We start from the raw sequence: 16,722 nt of genomic DNA, 5'->3' as shown, positions 1-16,722 counted from the left end.
TGCGGGATGGGACCCCCGGGCTCGGGGGGCTCTGGGGGCCGCAACCTGCCCAGGATAAGCAGGATGACCAAGGCGGGGATCTGTCCAGCCACCCCGTCGCAGCCTCTGGAAAAGGGCAGCCAGGGGCAAACCATTCCTGGCTGTTTCCCTCTCTTGCCCTTCCGAGCTGGCTGCCCTGACCCCAGGATGGGGAGAGGGCTGGCTGGGGTCGGGATGGCCAAAATCCCGGGAGTGGCGGCTGGGCGGGCAGCTCCCCGCGGCCCCAGCAGCGGCCGGGCAGCTCCCGCGGCTCCATCCCGGGGGGCCGGGGCCGGCCCTGGAGCGGAGCCCAGCCGGGGCGGGGGCTGGAGCCGGCCCCATGCCGGGGCGGCGGGCCGGGGGCGCGGGCCCGTCCGGGCCGTCCCGGCGGCGGGGCCGGGGCTGCTCGGCGCGGGCCGGGGCGGCCCCCGACACGGACACGGGCACGGCGCGGGGCGGGCCGGGGCGGAGCGCGGCGGCACGGACCGAAATTGCTCGGCTCGGCACGGCACGGCACGGCAGGACACGATAACGGCACTGCACGGCTCGGCTCGGCTCGGCACTGCAGAACTTGGTACGGCTCGGTTCGGCTCGGTTGTGCTCGGTTCGGCATGGTTCGACTCAGCCCGGTTCGGTACGGCACGGTTCGGCACGGCCCGCCGGCACTCTCTGGGGGGCCCGGGAGCGGCGGGGGCTGCGCCTTGCGGGGCCGGGGCGCTTCGGGGGTGTCCCGGGTGCGGGGCCCCGGTGGTCGGAGCGTGTCCGTGCCGTGCCCGTGGGCGCTGCCGCGGTCCGGGAGCCGCCGTGGGCCGTGCCCCGCGGGCAGCGTGACCGGGGCGGGCAGCGCCGGTGTCCCGCGGGAAGCGGAGCCCGGCGGACCCGGCGGGATTTTGGGTGCCGCTTCGGGGCTGTACCGCACCCCAAAGCGTGTGAGCTGCGGGCCGAGCTGTGGATTACAAGGGCCGGTGGAAACTCAAGATTTCCATGAAGACCGAACTCCCTCATGGAAGAAGGAGGATGGATGGAGGGATGTGGGGCGGGAGGGCTGGCGGCGCTGGAAGGGATGATTCCTCGCCGCTGGCTTTTCGCCTTCCCAGCTGCTCTTCCCGCAGCTGAGCCGGTCTCCAGCAGGTCCAGGAAGGCTGGCTCTCTGCTCCAGGGTGCCTGGGACACCAGCCCCACCGCCATCCCTACAGCCCGCAGCCCCGCTGCCCGCCCTTCAGCCCCTGGGGATGGCTGATGTTTGCACATTCCTCCCGAGGTCTTTCCCTCCTGCCGGCAGCTGGTTCCTCCCAGGGCTGCCTCTCCCGAGCCCGGGGCAGCTCAGAGCAGAACGGGCAGAGCTGAGGGTCCTGGGGAGGCTGCGTGGGGGTAGGAGCTGCAAGGAGCTGTGCTGTGACCTGCCCTGGCTTAGGGGGTGACCCCAGGACGTGGAGACATCAGCTAGCCCAAAGGGGCTGGACCTGGAGTTTTCAGGGGCAGTGCAGCTTCAGCCCCACACAATGTTTTGTTCCTGCTGACCCCCCCTAGAGCCGGAGTGTCTCTTCTGCAGCAGGGTCCCTGTCCTTGCCTGGGTTGAGGGCACAGAGTGAGTGGCAGGGGCAGGCAGCGAGGGGCAGTGAGCTCCCAGCCACGGGAGGTTGTCGTTTTGGGAGTGACACCAATCCTGCCCGGGAATCCAGATCCCTATGGTGACACCCTGTGCTCCTTACTGGTGCTTCTGGGACCAGTTTGTGGAACCCTGCTCCCTTCCAGACCTTGGTGGTGCTTTACCCCGGAGCTGTGACCCATGTCGGGTCCCCTCCGGAGCAGGGTGGGGGTGTCGGGGCTCCCCTGCTTGGTGCACATGCGCTCCCGGCACTCCAGGGCTGCCGGGAAGTGGGGAAAGCGGAGCAGGCACATCCAGGCAGCCGGATTGCGAAAGGGCCGTGTGGGGGGGGGCCCTGGGGAGAAGGGGAGGGATGGAGCCCTGAAGCCATGGGACTCACCAGACCTTCTCCTGCCCCGACTGCTGGGGATGTGACCCCCTGCTCTCAGGGATGTCCTGGCCTGGGACATCAACAGAGAGTGACTGTGTCACCCCTTAACCTTCTCAAGGAAGGATAAACAGAGCGAGCTTCCTCTCCCTTGTGCTGGCGGATTTCCCAGGTCCTCGGTCTCTTGTGCTGCTCTTCTCTGAGCCCTCCCAGTTGTCAGTGCCTGGGATGCTCCATGTCCCCCGTGGGTGTGTCCAAGGCTGCTGCTGAGTGAGCATATCCCTGAGGGTCCTCTGTGGCCTGGCCCTTTCTTGCTGCTGTGGCTTGGGATGTCATCCCTATGCTGGCAGGGATGCCTCATGCTGATTAAATACAGACTCATCCAAGGACCTGCCTCACCAGGAGCCTCCCCTTCCCAAGATCTGTTGGCCACCATCGGGGTGTTGGTGGGGCAGACCGATGTCCTGCTCTATGCCCAGTGAGTGCAGAAGGACACACATGATTTGAACAGTCCTGGGCCTGGGGCACCCCCACCAGCACAGCCGACCCCTCTGGAAGGGGCAGCCCCTGTGCAAGATGGGGACAGTGCCTGGCCATAAGGGCTGTAGGCCCTGTCAGAGTGACTCTGTCCCCCGATCTGTCACCCACTGGGACAAGCAGAGCCAGTGGGCCGGCATGGGAGCAGTTTGAGCACTGCTGTGGCTCCTGCTGCCTTGTGGGGCTGTCCCCTGCCCTGAAGGGCTCCTCTCAGCCATGCCAACCTCAGCAGTGCAGCAGGGCTGAGGCTGAGAACTGGAGGGAGCCCCAGGATTTTGGCTGCGCAGACTCTCGGACACCCCACCACCAGAGCCAGCCAGCTGGGATGTGGCTCAGGGCCTCGTGCACACCCAGCTGGGACATTCCTGAGGTTTCCTGGGCAGTGGCAAAAACCTGGGCTGCTTCCCGGCTCCCACGCCCAGCCAGCCCATCCTCCAGAGCCCTTTACCCTTACACTGGAGTTCTGCTGAGCATCTGTGCCTGGGGCAGCACATCCAGAGTGGCACAGGCCCTGCTCCAAGAGGAGACTGTCCCTGGCTGGAGCTGACAGCAGGATGGTCGGGATGCTGGAGTGGGCTCCCCATCCAGAGCAGCAGGCAGGGCTGGAGCAAAGCCTGCAAAGCAGAACGAGGAGTTGGGCAGCAGGAGAGGAGCAAACGCACGGCTTGTGCCTCAGAGAACGGAAAAAGTGATGTGGACAATGAGAGCCCTGTTAGCCTGACTGCCCGGGACATGGACACGGAGCGTGTTCGGAGAGGGAGGTGGTACAGGAACGGGGAAGGAGCCGTGCTGGCCTGCAGGGAGCTCACATGGCAGCTGTCCTGGGCTGGGCATGGAAAAGGCTTTGGCCTCACAGAGCTCAGCTGGGAATGTCACTGGGAAACTCTGAGGTGAGTGGCGGAGCTGAGGTGCCAGGGCAGAGGAAGCACAGTGGGGATGAGAGATGCTGGAGCAGAGCTGAAGCAGGACCCAGGAGCAGGGATTGCAGACCCTGGAGGTCACGCTGCTGAGGCTCAGAGGGGAATCAATGATTTGCTGCACAAAGCCCAAGCAGTTTTCAGGTGCCATGTTCTGGTCTCTGATCCTCTGTGTTTTGTTTCTCAGTGCGCAGATTTAAATTTTCCTCGTAGCCAAGGATGTAGGCTGCACAATGCTGATTTACCAGGCTGTCCCTATTCCCATCTCTGTTTCCCCCCCATTTGTGTCTCTTCAGTCTGTACCAGGAAGGTACTTTTTTCCTCCTCCTGGCACAGTTTTGCTTTGAAAAGCATGTGATCCTCACCAGAAAGGCCACAGAGTGGTGACTTCCCCATGTAACCACATTTTAGTTCCAGCAGGTGACCAGTTTTAATCCACTTACCAGAAGGTGCACTGATTTTGTCGAGTGCTAATTATTCATTAAAAGGTGGTGCAAGATGAATCGAATGCCTTCCAGTCCCAGCCTGTTATATCAGCACAGTTACTCCAATTAACAGGACCTGTGATCTCATAAAAGGCCATTCCTGCTTCCTGACACGGGCTATTTCTGCTGGACCGTGGAGATTGGCATTAATTGTGCTGCTGTCCTTTGGGGTTGGACTGACCCCGTTGCAAAACTGCCCAGCTGCACAGCAGAGCATCCTGCTCGCTCAGGAAGCTCCAATCCTTGTGCACTCCAGCTTTCCCTAAGGAAACACACCCCAGGGTGTGTCACAGCACTAAGGGGGCCCTCTAGGCAGGGAGATGTCCCCTCAGTGTCCCTGGGGTGGAATAAGGTTTTGTCACTGCTGTGAGATGGCAAACTCATCCCTTTGCGGCTTCCCAGGCAGTGTGGAGATGAGGATGGAGGATTCCCATTCCAAGCCCAGAAATCCCCTTTCCTAAGCCACTGGCAGGGCTGAGGTGGCCCTTTGCACCCACCCTCCCTTCCTGCTGGCCGGGTAAAAGGTTCAGCAGAGCGTTTCCCTGCTGTCTGCCCACAAACACGCGTCCTGCTGAGCTCTGGCAGTGCCAGAGCAGGCAGCTGAGGCACCAGGAACCCAGAGCTGGCTCCCACCAACCCCAGGGCTCCCAGCTGCCTGGGCCATGTCCCCACCAGCTCTGTGGTGTCCCCTGTGCCCCAGTTGTGACAGAGGAGAGAGCCAGACCCATGCTGATGTGCTTGCTCCGAGGGAGGTGATGTGCTTCTTAGAATTACAGGATTAAAAAAGACCTCCAGGGTCATCGAGTCCAACCTGTGACCAATCCCCCACCTTGTCACCCAGACCAAAACACTGAGTGCCACGTCCAGTCATTCCCCCCACTGTGTCTGGTGTAGAATCGGACCAGCAGTGCTGGTCCTTGTTACTCCTCACTCTCTTCCTGAGCATCTCTGCAAGCACTGGGCTCATCCTGAGGCTCTCACTGCTCCTGGTGGCATCTCCAGTGTGACGTGTGCCCAAAGGGGCAGGCAGGCAGCAGGGCTGGGCCCTGTGGAGGCTTGTGTTGGTGTTATGGGTGTGGAAAAGGGGCTGCCACTGGGCACCATCCTGGTTCATCCTTGCCTCGGCCCAGGAGGCATTCTCAAGAGGCTAGAGCGTGGACCTAGTCCTCATCATCTGAAAAAGAAGCAGGAATGGGGCTGATTCCTCTGCGAAAACCCTGCCCTGGAGGCTGATGGGGAGGTGGAGCAGCCGTGCCAGCCCCCAGCTCTGCGTGGGGATTGAATCTGTTTCTCTTTCTCTGTGACACTGCAGCTAAATATGGGAATTTTAAATCACCCTGGGAAACCCAAAACTTGTTCTTTTTAATGTTTCCTAATGGCAAGCACAGTCTGTGTGAGTGCAGCAGGCAGGATCTGTGCTCAGGGGGGACTTGGAGACAGAGACATCCTGCTGGGGGGCTGCCCTGGCCGTGTTTTGAGGGAATGCTTTCCCACCGTGGAAGGGTGGGAAGCAGTCCCCGATCCCCTGGGTCTGGCAGGGATGGTGGCACGAGGCTGCAGTGGACAGGGAGGTGGGCAAGTGGCCGTGCTGGTGGTCGTGGGCGAGCATCAGTCAGAGCTTTTCAACACCAGCCGTGCAGAAATGCTGCTCCTGAGCTACAGGATCCATGGGAATAGCACACTGGGAAGGAAGGGAGGGCAGCTCACAGAGAAGGGTTTTCACTATTGTTTGCCGTGGGACTGGTGCAGGAATACCACATCTCCCTCAGGTATTCAGGGAGCCACAAATATTGTCGGAGGAACGCGGCACAGAGGAATGCGAATGCTCCGGCTGCCTCGCTCGTCACGGAAGGCAGGAGCGTGGGCTGGAATCCCCTCAGCTTGCAGCCATTCCCTGCTCCTGCTGGATCAAGCTCCTGGCCGGTCCAGCTGGGCTTTCCCTATGCCCTGAGCCTGTTCCAGCTCCCTCAGCTCTGGCAGCTCATTTCCCTCCTTCCATTCACCTCTCCGGGGTACCCCTGTGCCCATCTCTCCTCACTGCCCTTCAGGTGTGCCCAGACAGCGTGGTGGGGGCTCAGTAGGCAGAGGGGGACAGGGGACAGGGGCACTGGGCTGGTCCCTGACAGCCCCAGGGGTGCAAGGCCAGTGCAGGGGCCGTGTGTCGAGGGCACGCTGGCCAGGACAAGGCACATGGCTGTGCTGGTGCTGGGCAGGGGGTTTAACCAGCACATGGGAGCTGGATGGGGAGGCTGGATGGAGGTGCTGGTGTTCAATTTTGGTCCAGTTTTGCCCATCTGCCCCTGCAGGGCCACTCTGCCATGGGAGGCTGCGGCCCGTGGGCATGGCCGGAGCTGCTGGTGCTGGTGGGCAGCGCGTGGCTGTGGGTGGGCAGTGCCCAGCCCACCGCCCCGAGCCCCACGCCTCCCCCCGGGCCCCAGCTGAGGTTCCGCCTGGCCGGTTACCCCCGCAAGCACAATGAGGGCCGCGTCGAGGTCTTCTACAACGACGAGTGGGGCACCATCTGCGACGACGACTTCACGCTGGGCAACGCGCACGTGCTGTGCCGGCACCTCGGCTTCGTGGCCGCCACCGGCTGGGCCCACAGCGCCAAGTACGGCAAAGGAGTTGGTAAGAGAGGGGTGGTGGGCACAGCGTCCCCCCGGCACGGCCCCCACACTGCCCGGGGGTCTGCGAGGGGCAGGTTCTGTGTTTGCAGTGTGCCTGGCGGTGGTTGTGTGCTCATGTGTGCACGTGTGGGAGCTTTCTGTCTGTCAGGGCAGTCCCTCGGGGAGGTGGAGACTCCCCATCTGCGGAAATCCTCACCCTGAACTTTATCTTGGCGTTTCACTGGTCTCAGCTTTTGTGCTACAGCACCTGCTGTAACCTGTGTGGTCCCTGGCCATGCTTGGTGGGCACCTTCCCTGTTCCCAGGGGATGCTTGGCTCCCCCTCACCCCTAGGCTGTGTCTGGCAGGGCGGATCTGGCTGGACAATGTGAACTGTGCTGGAAATGAGAAGAGCATCGGGGACTGCAAACACCGGGGCTGGGGGAACAGCGACTGCAGCCATGAGGAAGATGCAGGTGTTGTCTGCAAGGATGAACGCATTCCAGGCTTCAAGGATTCCAACGTCATCGAGGTGAGGAAGCTGCTGGCCAGAGTGGGCAGCTGGTGGTGTCCAGGATGCCACAGTGTGCCCTGGGTGTGGGGCAGTCTGGGAGCTCTCCCTGGGGGTGCAGGAAAGCAGCACTGGCTTTACTGGTTGTGCTCCCCAGAGATGCACCTGGGGGCCCAAGGGGACAAGAGGCACTGAGTTCTTTGGATGAGGTTTAGTCCTTGGCTGCCCAGGGCCATCAGATGTGGTCAGCAGGAATGCAGGACAGGCTGTCCCTGCGCCCCACCTGTGACTGGGAACCCCTCTCCTGCATCCTTGGAGATTCCCTGGGAGTGGGCTGGCAGGAGGAGGGGTGATGGGATGGTAATGTGAGCTGGGGCTGACCTGATCCCCGCAGACCGAGCAGAGCCACGTGGAGGAGGTCCGGCTGCGGCCGGTGGTGTCCGGGGGGCGGCGGCAGCTGCCGGTGACAGAGGGCATCGTGGAGGTGCGCTACAAGGACAGCTGGGCACAGATCTGCGACCAGGGCTGGGACAGCCACAACAGCCGCGTCATCTGTGGCATGATGGGATTCCCGGCGGAGAAGAAAGTCAACAGGAACTTCTACAGGTGAGTGAGGCCAGCAGGGAGCCTACAGGGGTGGGGTGTCCAAGCAGAGCCAGGGGCGCGGGGCTCGGTATTGTGCCAAGGGCGTGGGGGGACAGCACAGGCTGTGCTGTTGGGTGTTGTGGCTCCTAAAATCCCTCCCACCCCGCTGCTCACCACTCCAAGCCCCAGCTGGCCACCTGGACACTTGCAAACCAAGCTGGGAGGCCATGGGGTGGTTGGGGGGCCGTGGCCATCCCCCTACCACACACACGACAGCAAAGGCCACTCCAAGGGGAGCGCTTTTGCTGCCTGGCAGTGGTGTCCCCATCCAGAGGGGAGGTTTGCCGCCATCAGGGGATGCTCCAGCCACACCATGGCTTGGAGCAAGGGCATGGACACGCCGTGCCTGGCAGTGCGTGTGCCCTGAGCAGGCAGCGCTGGTGTTGCTCCGCAGGCGGCTGAGGCGAGCAGCCAGGATGAAGGGCCGCAGCCCCAGGCTGGGCAGCAGGTAAGGGGCCAGGGCGCCCCAGCTGCTGAGCCGTGGCAGAGCTGGGCTGTCCGGCCCCACCAGTCTCTGCTGTCAGAATGGATCCGGCCACAAACGGATCCGGACAGAGCAGACTGAAGGCTTGGGCTGTGCTGGCCCAGTAGGACAAACTCCACCCCAGGGGACCTGCCTGTGCGTGCTGGGCTTCCCCATTCCCCACGAGAGACGATCTCTCTCCCAAGCTGGTCGTGCTCCAGGCAGAGCAGCCCTGTCCTGCACTCCAGGCAGGAGTCCTGGCATGCTGGGAGGGGAGCAGGAAGCCTCGGAGCAGAGCTGTCTCTCCTGGCGGATGGGGAGGAAGGGCTGTGGAAATGGGCTGCTTTCTGCAGAAAGCAGCAGTGGGGATGCTGGAAAGGCTGTGAACCCCTCCATCCCCCACAGGATGGGCTGGTGTGGGCACCAGAGCCTGTGCTCAGCAGTGCTGATGGGCACAGTGTGGCACATCCTGCCCCAAGTGCCACATCTGCTTGGGGTCTCTTGCATCCTCTGCCCACTCTCTCTTGCTGCCTTTCTGCCAGGCCCAGGGGTTGGTCTGGCTGCCTTTTCCCTCCATCCCTGAATCCTGCTGCTGGGTTTTTTTGGTGGATACAGTGAGCCAGAGCCCATCCTCTCTGGGCTGTGGTGTGGCACCTCTTTCCTGAGCCTCCTGCCATGATGCTCTGACCCCAGCACAGGGCCTTGCCCCAGTCCCACCACCTTCCCTGGTGCTGAATGTGCCCTACACCCACTGTGAGCTCTTCATTGTGACACTCCCAGGTCTGTGTCCCCAGCAGTCACCCTTGCCAGCTCCTGCAGCTGGTGATGGGAACTCAGGCAGGGTCATCCCATGGGTTTCCTCAACCCCCACCTGAAGGTCCTGTTTGCTCCAATGTGCTGTTTCCTGGCTGGTTTGGTGCTGACTGCCCCTTTCCCAGCGAGCAGGTCCTTCCCCTGCAGCACTGGGGGAAATGTTTTGTGTCTCCATGAGGCTGCAGTCCTGTCCCTCTGCCCTGAGCAGGAACTGGCTCCTGAGAGCCACACTGTTTTATAGGGGCTGATCTATTTGAGGCTGCAGAGCCACAGTCATGTGAAGGCACAGTCTAATCCAGGCTGGAAGGGACCTCTGGGAATCCTCGTCCAACTCCCTGTGTGGAGCAGAGCCAGCCGTGGGTTAAACCCAGGACCTCGTCCAGCTGGCTTTTGAAACCTTCCAAGGATGGAAATTCTGCAGCTCTGTGGTTTCTGCTCCATTATGGAACAACCCTCATGGGCAAAAGGTTTTCCTTACCCCGAGCCTGAACCTTTTGTTGTCAGTCATGCCTGTTTCCTCTTGTGCTCTTCCCTCCCTGCTGGAAGAGCCAGGATCCTCACAGCTCCCACCTCAGCCCTGGCTGGAACAGTCCCACACCCCCCATCTCCTCCCACACCACTGTCTTGCTACTGTCCCTGGGGCTCACGCCACATCCATGACATCTTTTCCTGGGGACCCAGGTGCAGGATCCAGATGTGGTTTCCTGAGTGTGAATGGGCACTGATGCCCTCTGGCTGTCTGAATCCCAGCCCCGTGCTGTGTCCTGGGGCTCGCTGGGCTGTGCAGGCTGGCACCAACCTGTGCTGGCCTGTGGGGACAGTGGCCAGGCTTGGTTTTGCCTGGTCCCTGGGGCTATGAGTCCCCTGCCCTCCTTTGGGCCACTCTGCTCTTCATTCCTTATGGGCTCTGGGGTTTTAGCTCTTCCACCCTGAGTAAAGCAAAGCATTTGAGGCTGTTGGGATTGCACCTACACCTTGTGTGTGCTGAGCCCCAGGCAGCTTCCCCTCATGGCTCAGCCTGTGCCAGGGCTGCTTCCCTCGCTGGCAGCAGGTCCTTGCCAGCCTGCAGCAAGTCCCACCGTGCCCCATGGCCCCAGGGCAGGCACCCTGGGGCTGCCTGTGCTGCTTGCTTGGTGCTGCTTGCCGGGTGTCCTGCACCTTGGGGACATGGCACAGTGGTGGTGTGGTATCCGGATGAGGACACAGACACACCTCACCCATACCCAGCCGATCAAATGGTAGCTGCTGGTGTTTGATCTTTTGCAGTGTGACAAGGCAGAGCAGGATGTGGCTGCATCCAGCAGTTTCCTTGGTGGGGATGCATGTGGGAAACTGCATCATTGCTGCGGAGTGTGGCTGTGTCACACTGCTGACAGCAGATGATGCTGTTGCACCCCTGTGTGACACAAAGGGGATGCACCTGAGTCTTTCTGGGGGCCGAAGTGCCCAGTTCCAGTGAAGCCAGGGCAGGCTGTGCTCCCTGTGTCACTGCTGCAGGCAGAGGTGACAGCCTGAGGCCCCAGGCTTTGTGATGGTTTTTTCTATTTTCCAGGCTGGCCTCCAAATCTCAGCCTAAACAAAAGCGCAGGGAGGACGTAGGGCCCAAGAAGAGGTAAATGGCTCCGGTGGAGAGCCAGAGACAGGAGCCCCATGCAGTCCCACCAGAGCTGTGCGTGTCCCCACGCGTGTCCCTGTGCTGCTGGGGGTGTGGGACAGGCAGTTGACAAGGGGTGGGTGCCTGGCAGGCACTGTGTGTCACCCTGGGGACAGTGCAAGGGGCACAGCCAGCACATGCAGCTGCAGGCAGGGTGGCTGGTGACACCTCTGCTGCCACTGGCCACGCTGGCCGTCACTCAGGGCTCCTCTCCCCTCACAGGCTCTTCACGGAGCGGCAGCAACTCAACTACCGCCTGCACTCGGTGTCCTGCACGGGGACAGAGGTGCACCTGTCCATGTGCTCCTTTGAGTTCTACCGGGGCAACTCCTCAGCAGCCTGTGGGGCCGGCATGCCCGCTGTGGTCAGCTGCGTGCCCGGGCCCCTCTTCGCCACTGGCAACACCCACAAGAAGAAACAGCGCCAGCAGCAGCAGCAGCAAGGCCAGGTGAGCCCCGCAGGGAGGGGGACAAGTCCTGTGGTGGCCCACAGCCGGACAGTGCCCCACGGCCAGGCTCTGTCCCCTGGGCTCTGCAGGTGTGTGGGTTGCTGGGTGACCGGTTGCAGAGGAGGAGATGGGGACGGTGCCCTGTCCCCGCACATCCCAGGAGTTATGGGCAGCACCGTGTTGTGCCATTCCACACTGTCCCACACCTGTCCCTGCTCCCACAGCCCCGGATCCGGCTGAAGGGCGGCGCGAGGGTGGGCGAGGGCCGCGTGGAGGTGCTCAGGAGCAGCGAGTGGGGCACCATCTGTGATGACCGCTGGAACCTGCAGTCGGCCAGCGTTGTGTGCCGCGAGCTGGGCTTCGGCAGCGCCAAGGAGGCCCTCACCGGGGCACGCATGGGGCAAGGTGAGGCTGATGGGGCAGAGGGGCCAGGCATCACCTCCTGGAGCTGGGGATGAGGCATTTATCCAGGCTTTGCTTGGCTGAAGTGTCCTGCTGGAGCATCTCAATGGGACCACGGCCACTCAACCACACTGCCCCAGGCATCAGATGTGGAGGCTGGAGTGTCCAACTCCCTCAGACCTGCTAAAAAGGGAGGGCAGCCTTGGGGACAGGGTGGCCCTGGGCATCCCTGTGTCACAGGGCCCTGATTTCTGCTGTCCTCGTGCAGGGACGGGCCCCATCCACCTGAACGAGGTGCAGTGCCGGGGCAACGAGAAGTCCCTCTGGAACTGCCCCTTCAGGAACATCACACAGGAGGACTGCAAGCACTCAGAGGACGCGGCTGTTCGCTGCAACATCCCCTACATGGGCTATGAGAACCTGGTGCGCACCACGGGGGGCTGCTGGCTCCATGGGGCTCCCAGCAGTGGGGTCTCAGTGCAGGGTGCTGGGAAAGGCCCACAGGATCCACGGGACCCTCAACTCTCCTCCTCTGCACCCCACACATTTCCCCCCGCTCTGGGGCAAGGGATGCCCTGGGAGCTCAGGGATTTTCTGGGTGGGAACTCCTGTGAGGAGGGAGGGGGAGGTGAGGCTGTGGGGGCTCTGGGTGCTCTGTGGGTGCTGCTGTGTGAGGGGAGGTGTGGGGCAGCTGCTCCCTGCTGCTTTTCCTGCTGCAAGCCTGTGTGCACTCCCCAGCAGAAACACCAGGAAAAAAAAAATCACTGTGGATCAACCAAGAGAGATTTTTTTTAACCTGTGATGAAACAAGTAAACGGAGCCGCTTGTTCCTGTTTGCCCTGGCCCATCGTTTCATCCACTTTGAGCTTTTTTAATGGTCTTTAACTCTCTCACACCTGTCATTTCTGAAATGACGCCATTTCAAAATGAACTGTTTTCCCTGCGCTGGTGGGACGATTCCCAAACTCACAGGCGATTTCTTGTCCCCAAATCCACCAGTTTTGGGGAGTTCCCTGCCCACTAAAGCTGTGCTTCGCTCTGCTCACTTCCTGGCTTCCCCAGGCACTGCAGCACAGCCCTGGCTGTGCTGGGACAGGGGCTGGGGACAGTCCTGCAGTCCCAGGGGGAGCATCACCGGTGGTGGCAATGATGCTGCCACTGCTTTTCTCTGCAGATTCGGCTGAGCGGGGGCCGGAGCCGCTTCGAGGGGCGGGTCGAGGTGGCGGTGGGGGCTGGCGATGGGGACCAGCCCCGCTGGGGTCTGGTCTGCGGCGAAGGCTGGGGTACGCTCGAGGCGATGGTGGCCTGTCGCCAGTTGGGTCTGGGATTCGCTAACCACGGCTTACAAGTAGGTGCCAGCACCAGCTTGGCCAGGGCAGCAGCAGCCACCACCACCACTGCTCACGGGGCTGGGGACAGGGATGGATGGCGATGGGCGTGGGGCAGGAGGTGGCACAGCACGGGGTGCCCGCTCACGGCCCCAGGGTTTCCCCGCAGATCCGCCTGGCCGGCGGGAGGACGGAGTTTGAGGGCCGCGTGGAGGTGAAGCGAGGCAGTAAGTGGGGCACGGTGTGCAGCGATGGCTGGACCACCAAGGAGGCCATGGTGGCCTGTCGTCAGCTCGGCCTGGGCTACTCCCTGCACGCAGTGACGGTAGGTGCCAGCGGGGAGGGCCTTGGTCACGCCCTGGCGAGCACAGGCACCAGCCAGCACTTCCCAAATGACCATGGGGCTGCATGGGGACAGATGGGGACAGAGGGACGTGGCTGCTCTGTGTCACAGGACAGGAGCCATTTGGGCAGCTAGGGGACTGGGCAGTTGTGGTGGGGGTCTTGGCTGCAGCCTGGGTATGAGTGATCCTGGGCAATCCAGCCAGCAGCCCCGCCACCCACCCTGCCTCACCCCCTCCCCAGGAGACGTGGTACTGGGACGCCAGCAACGTGACAGAGATGGTCATGAGCGGGGTGAAGTGCGCCGGCCACGAGATGTCCCTGAGCCACTGCCAGCACCACGGCACCAGCCTGAGCTGCAGGAACACGGGCACGCGCTTCGCTGCGGGCGTCATCTGCTCCGAGAGTGAGCGGCCATGGGGGCTGCAAGGGGGCCGGTCTGTGGGTGGGGGTTCTGCAGGGAGGGAGTCTGTGGGCAGTGGGGTCTGCAGGCATGGGCTCTGAGCAGTGGTGTCCATGGGCAGTGGGGCTGCAGGCAGTGGGGTCTGTGGGCAGTAGGGTCTGTGGGCATGGACTCTGGGCAGTGGTGTCTGTAGACAGTGGGGTCTGCAGGCAGTGTGGTCTGTGGGTAGTGGGGTCTGTGAGCAGGGGTGTAGATGGACATTGAGGTCTGCAGGCAGTGTGGGCAGTGGGCTATCTAGACAACAGTGTTGTGGGGCCAGGGGCTGTGGTCAGTGGGGTTTGCAGATGGAGGTCAGGTTCCCAGCCAGTGGGGAAGGCACATGTCCCCCCTGGCTGGCTCGGCCCTGCCAGCACTGGGCAATGCCCCGTCCCCTCCACTCGCCCCATCCCTGCCGAGAGCAGGGCATGTCCCTGAGCAGCCGCCTGTCCCCAGCCGCCTCCGACCTGCTGCTGCATGCACCGCTGGTGCAGGAGACGGCGTACATCGAGGACCGGCCGCTGCACATGCTGTACTGTGCTGCCGAGGAGAACTGCCTGGCCAGCTCGGCCCGCCTGGCCAACTGGCCCTACGGACACCGCCGCCTGCTCCGCTTCTCCTCCCAGATCCACAACCGCGGCCGCGCCGACTTCCGCCCCAAGGCCGGCCGCCACTCCTGGGTCTGGCACGAGTGCCATCGGTGCGTGTGGGGCACGGGCAGGGGACAGATGGGGCTGGGGGTCAGGGTGCGGAGAGGGTGGTGGTGCTGCAATGGGCTGGGTGAGGGCAGCACTGGGTGAGGAGGGTGCTGGGCAGGGGTGACGCTGAAAGAGAGTGACAATGTGCAAGTATGACACTGAGTGAGAGGGTGATGCTGGATGAGGACAACACCAGGTGGGGGTGACCCTGGATAGCCCCAGTCTGCTGCCCAGGGTCCAATTTCACCTGGTTTGGCTTAGGGCTGTTCCTGGATGAGCAGTGTTGGGGCTGGGGTCTCCAGGAGGGCAGGGATGGGACTGCAGGCTGTGCCCTGCAGCTGAGCCCTCTGCTTACCTAGGCCAGCTGGCTGGGTGTCCCCAGTGGTGTCCCCTTCCAGGGCAGGATATAGCTCTGCCCAACCTCACCGTGCTGCCACCTCAGAGCAGGGGCTGTGGGGACATTCCTGGCAGCAAGGGGCTGGGCAGGTGGCAGGGGGCTGATGCAGGGCAGGGCAGGCTGCAGCAGGTGCTGGCTCCCTCCCACAGGCACTACCACAGCATGGACATCTTCACACACTACGACATCCTGACCCCCAACGGCACCAAGGTGGCCGAGGGACACAAGGCCAGCTTCTGCCTGGAGGACACTGAGTGCGAGGAAGGTGGGTGACGTGGGGCCCTGCAGCAGTGTCCCTGCCTGTGTCCCCATCATGGGGCCAGGCTGGGGGTCTCAGCAGGGACGAGCTGTGTCTCCTCCTGCCTGCAGACGTGGCCAAGAGATACGAGTGTGCCAACTTTGGGGAGCAGGGCATCACCGTGGGCTGCTGGGACCTGTACCGCCACGACATCGACTGCCAGTGGATCGACATCACTGACGTCAAGCCAGGCAACTACATCCTGCAGGTGCTGCACCTGACCCTCCCCGGCCCCTCCTGCCACCCTCCCAGCCTCTGTCCCTGCACTTCAGCACTCCACACACTTCAGCCACCCATTCCTCTCTCCCACTGGAGCTCAGTGGGGCTGGTGGGTGTGCTGGCATGGGACAGTGCCTATCCTTGTGCCCACAGACGTGCAGGGCTGCTCAGACATGCTGCCACATGGGTTTTCCAACTCTGAGCAGCACTGCTCATGGGCACATGGTGCTCAGGGACAAGACCACCACATCAGCAACCACTGGCTCCTTGGAGCTCTCCAGCACACCCTCCACAGCTAGGGAGACACATCCTGTGGGGGCTGGGACAAGGGTCTCACTGTCAGTGCCCCACAGGTCGTGATCAACCCCAACTTCGAGGTGGCAGAAAGTGACTTCACCAATAATGCCATGAAATGCAACTGCAAATATGACGGGCACCGCATCTGGGTACACAGCTGCCACATCGGTAATGGCCTGGGGCATGGCCCAGGGGTGGGGGTGGGGGGCAGTCACAGGGCTGCAGGAAGCCTTGAGGATGAGGATGGGCTGGGATCGTGGTGCTGGGGGCAGCTACAGTGGAAGGTGCTGGCGCTGCACCAGAGCCGACAGCCGCTGCCCTCTGCCCGCAGGAGATGCGCTCAGCGAGGAGGCAAACAAGCGGTTTGAGCAGTACCCAGGTCAGCTCAACAACCAGATTTCGTAGAGCCCTGGCCCTGGGGAGACAGGCATCTCCCTCCCTCACCCCATACGGGTGGGAGGAAGCTGCTGGGAGACCGGCAGGGAGGCCTGATGATGCCCAGTGCTGCTGCCACTGCGTCCTGCCGAGGATTGCCCAGGACTCGCCACCGGCTGCCCTTCCCCACCTCGGGAGGGCTGGTGCTGGAGGCACCGACACCTGCACCTCCCAGCCTGGGGCTGCCACCCCAACCACTGGCCAGAAGGCCGTGCCCACATCCCCTGGGCTGCGGCACACGGGTACGGTCCGGGAGGTCCTGCACCCCCCACCGCTCCAGCCCTTCCCACCCCAGCTGCACCCCAACTCCCACTCCCCACTTCAGCCCTGGTTCCTCTCACCCCACAGCCTTCCCACAGCTGGCCCCGGGGCTGACCCTCCACACGGGGCCCCAGGAACCCCTGGTCCCCTGGGGATGGTGCAGGTGTCTCTGCCCATAGCGCTGCCCAGGGGTGGCTCCTACCCCATCTCTGAGTTGTAATTTTATTTCCTCTATAAAGTTGTAAGTTCTATTTCCCAATGGCTGCTGGCACGTCTCTGGGTTGGGGAGCCTGGCAGGAGCAGGTGGCGCGGTTCATGCTGCAGGAGTGGTCACCACACTCTGGCACAGTGTGGGAACATCCCCTGGATCTTGCAGTGCCTCATCCACACAGCCCTGACCCCACACCAGCCCTCAGCACCCTCCCCAGCCAGGGCTGGTCCCCTGGGAGAAGCCCAGGTGGGTGAGAGGAAGGGACCAGCAGCAGCCCCACAGCACCGTGTGGGGGGAACAGAGGAGCAGGGATGCGGTGAAGA

General features: G+C 62.7%; 1 protein-coding gene across 2 annotated transcripts; it reads left to right on the top strand.

Annotated features, from left to right (window-relative positions):
- The first annotated feature begins 529 nt into the window (after positions 1-529).
- Positions 530-16,439, top strand: LOXL3 (lysyl oxidase like 3). 2 transcript variants are annotated; one of them, XM_066185191.1, is made up of 15 exons: positions 530-592; positions 6,240-6,561; positions 6,907-7,070; positions 7,444-7,655; positions 10,523-10,582; positions 10,847-11,072; positions 11,297-11,477; positions 11,743-11,897; positions 12,972-13,127; positions 13,388-13,550; positions 14,040-14,283; positions 14,828-14,943; positions 15,048-15,184; positions 15,549-15,660; positions 15,824-16,439. In XM_066185191.1, the coding sequence occupies exons 2-15, from the start codon at positions 6,252-6,254 to the stop codon at positions 15,895-15,897; spliced, it is 2,310 nt and encodes a 769-aa protein (XP_066041288.1). In that variant the 5' UTR covers positions 530-592; positions 6,240-6,251; the 3' UTR covers positions 15,898-16,439. The 2 variants fall into 2 exon arrangements, with proteins under 2 accessions (XP_066041288.1, XP_066041289.1); XM_066185192.1 differs by lacking the exon at positions 10,523-10,582.
- Positions 16,440-16,722: the final 283 nt, after the last annotated feature.

Source organism: Chamaea fasciata, unplaced genomic scaffold (genome assembly GCF_029207755.1).
Source record: "Chamaea fasciata isolate MVZ Bird 193981 ecotype frontalis unplaced genomic scaffold, bChaFas1.0.hap1 SCAF_6, whole genome shotgun sequence".
Lineage (NCBI taxonomy): Eukaryota > Metazoa > Chordata > Aves > Passeriformes > Sylviidae > Chamaea > Chamaea fasciata.
Note: the sequence above shows the minus strand (reverse complement) of the source record. Positions and strands in the feature narration are given on the sequence as shown.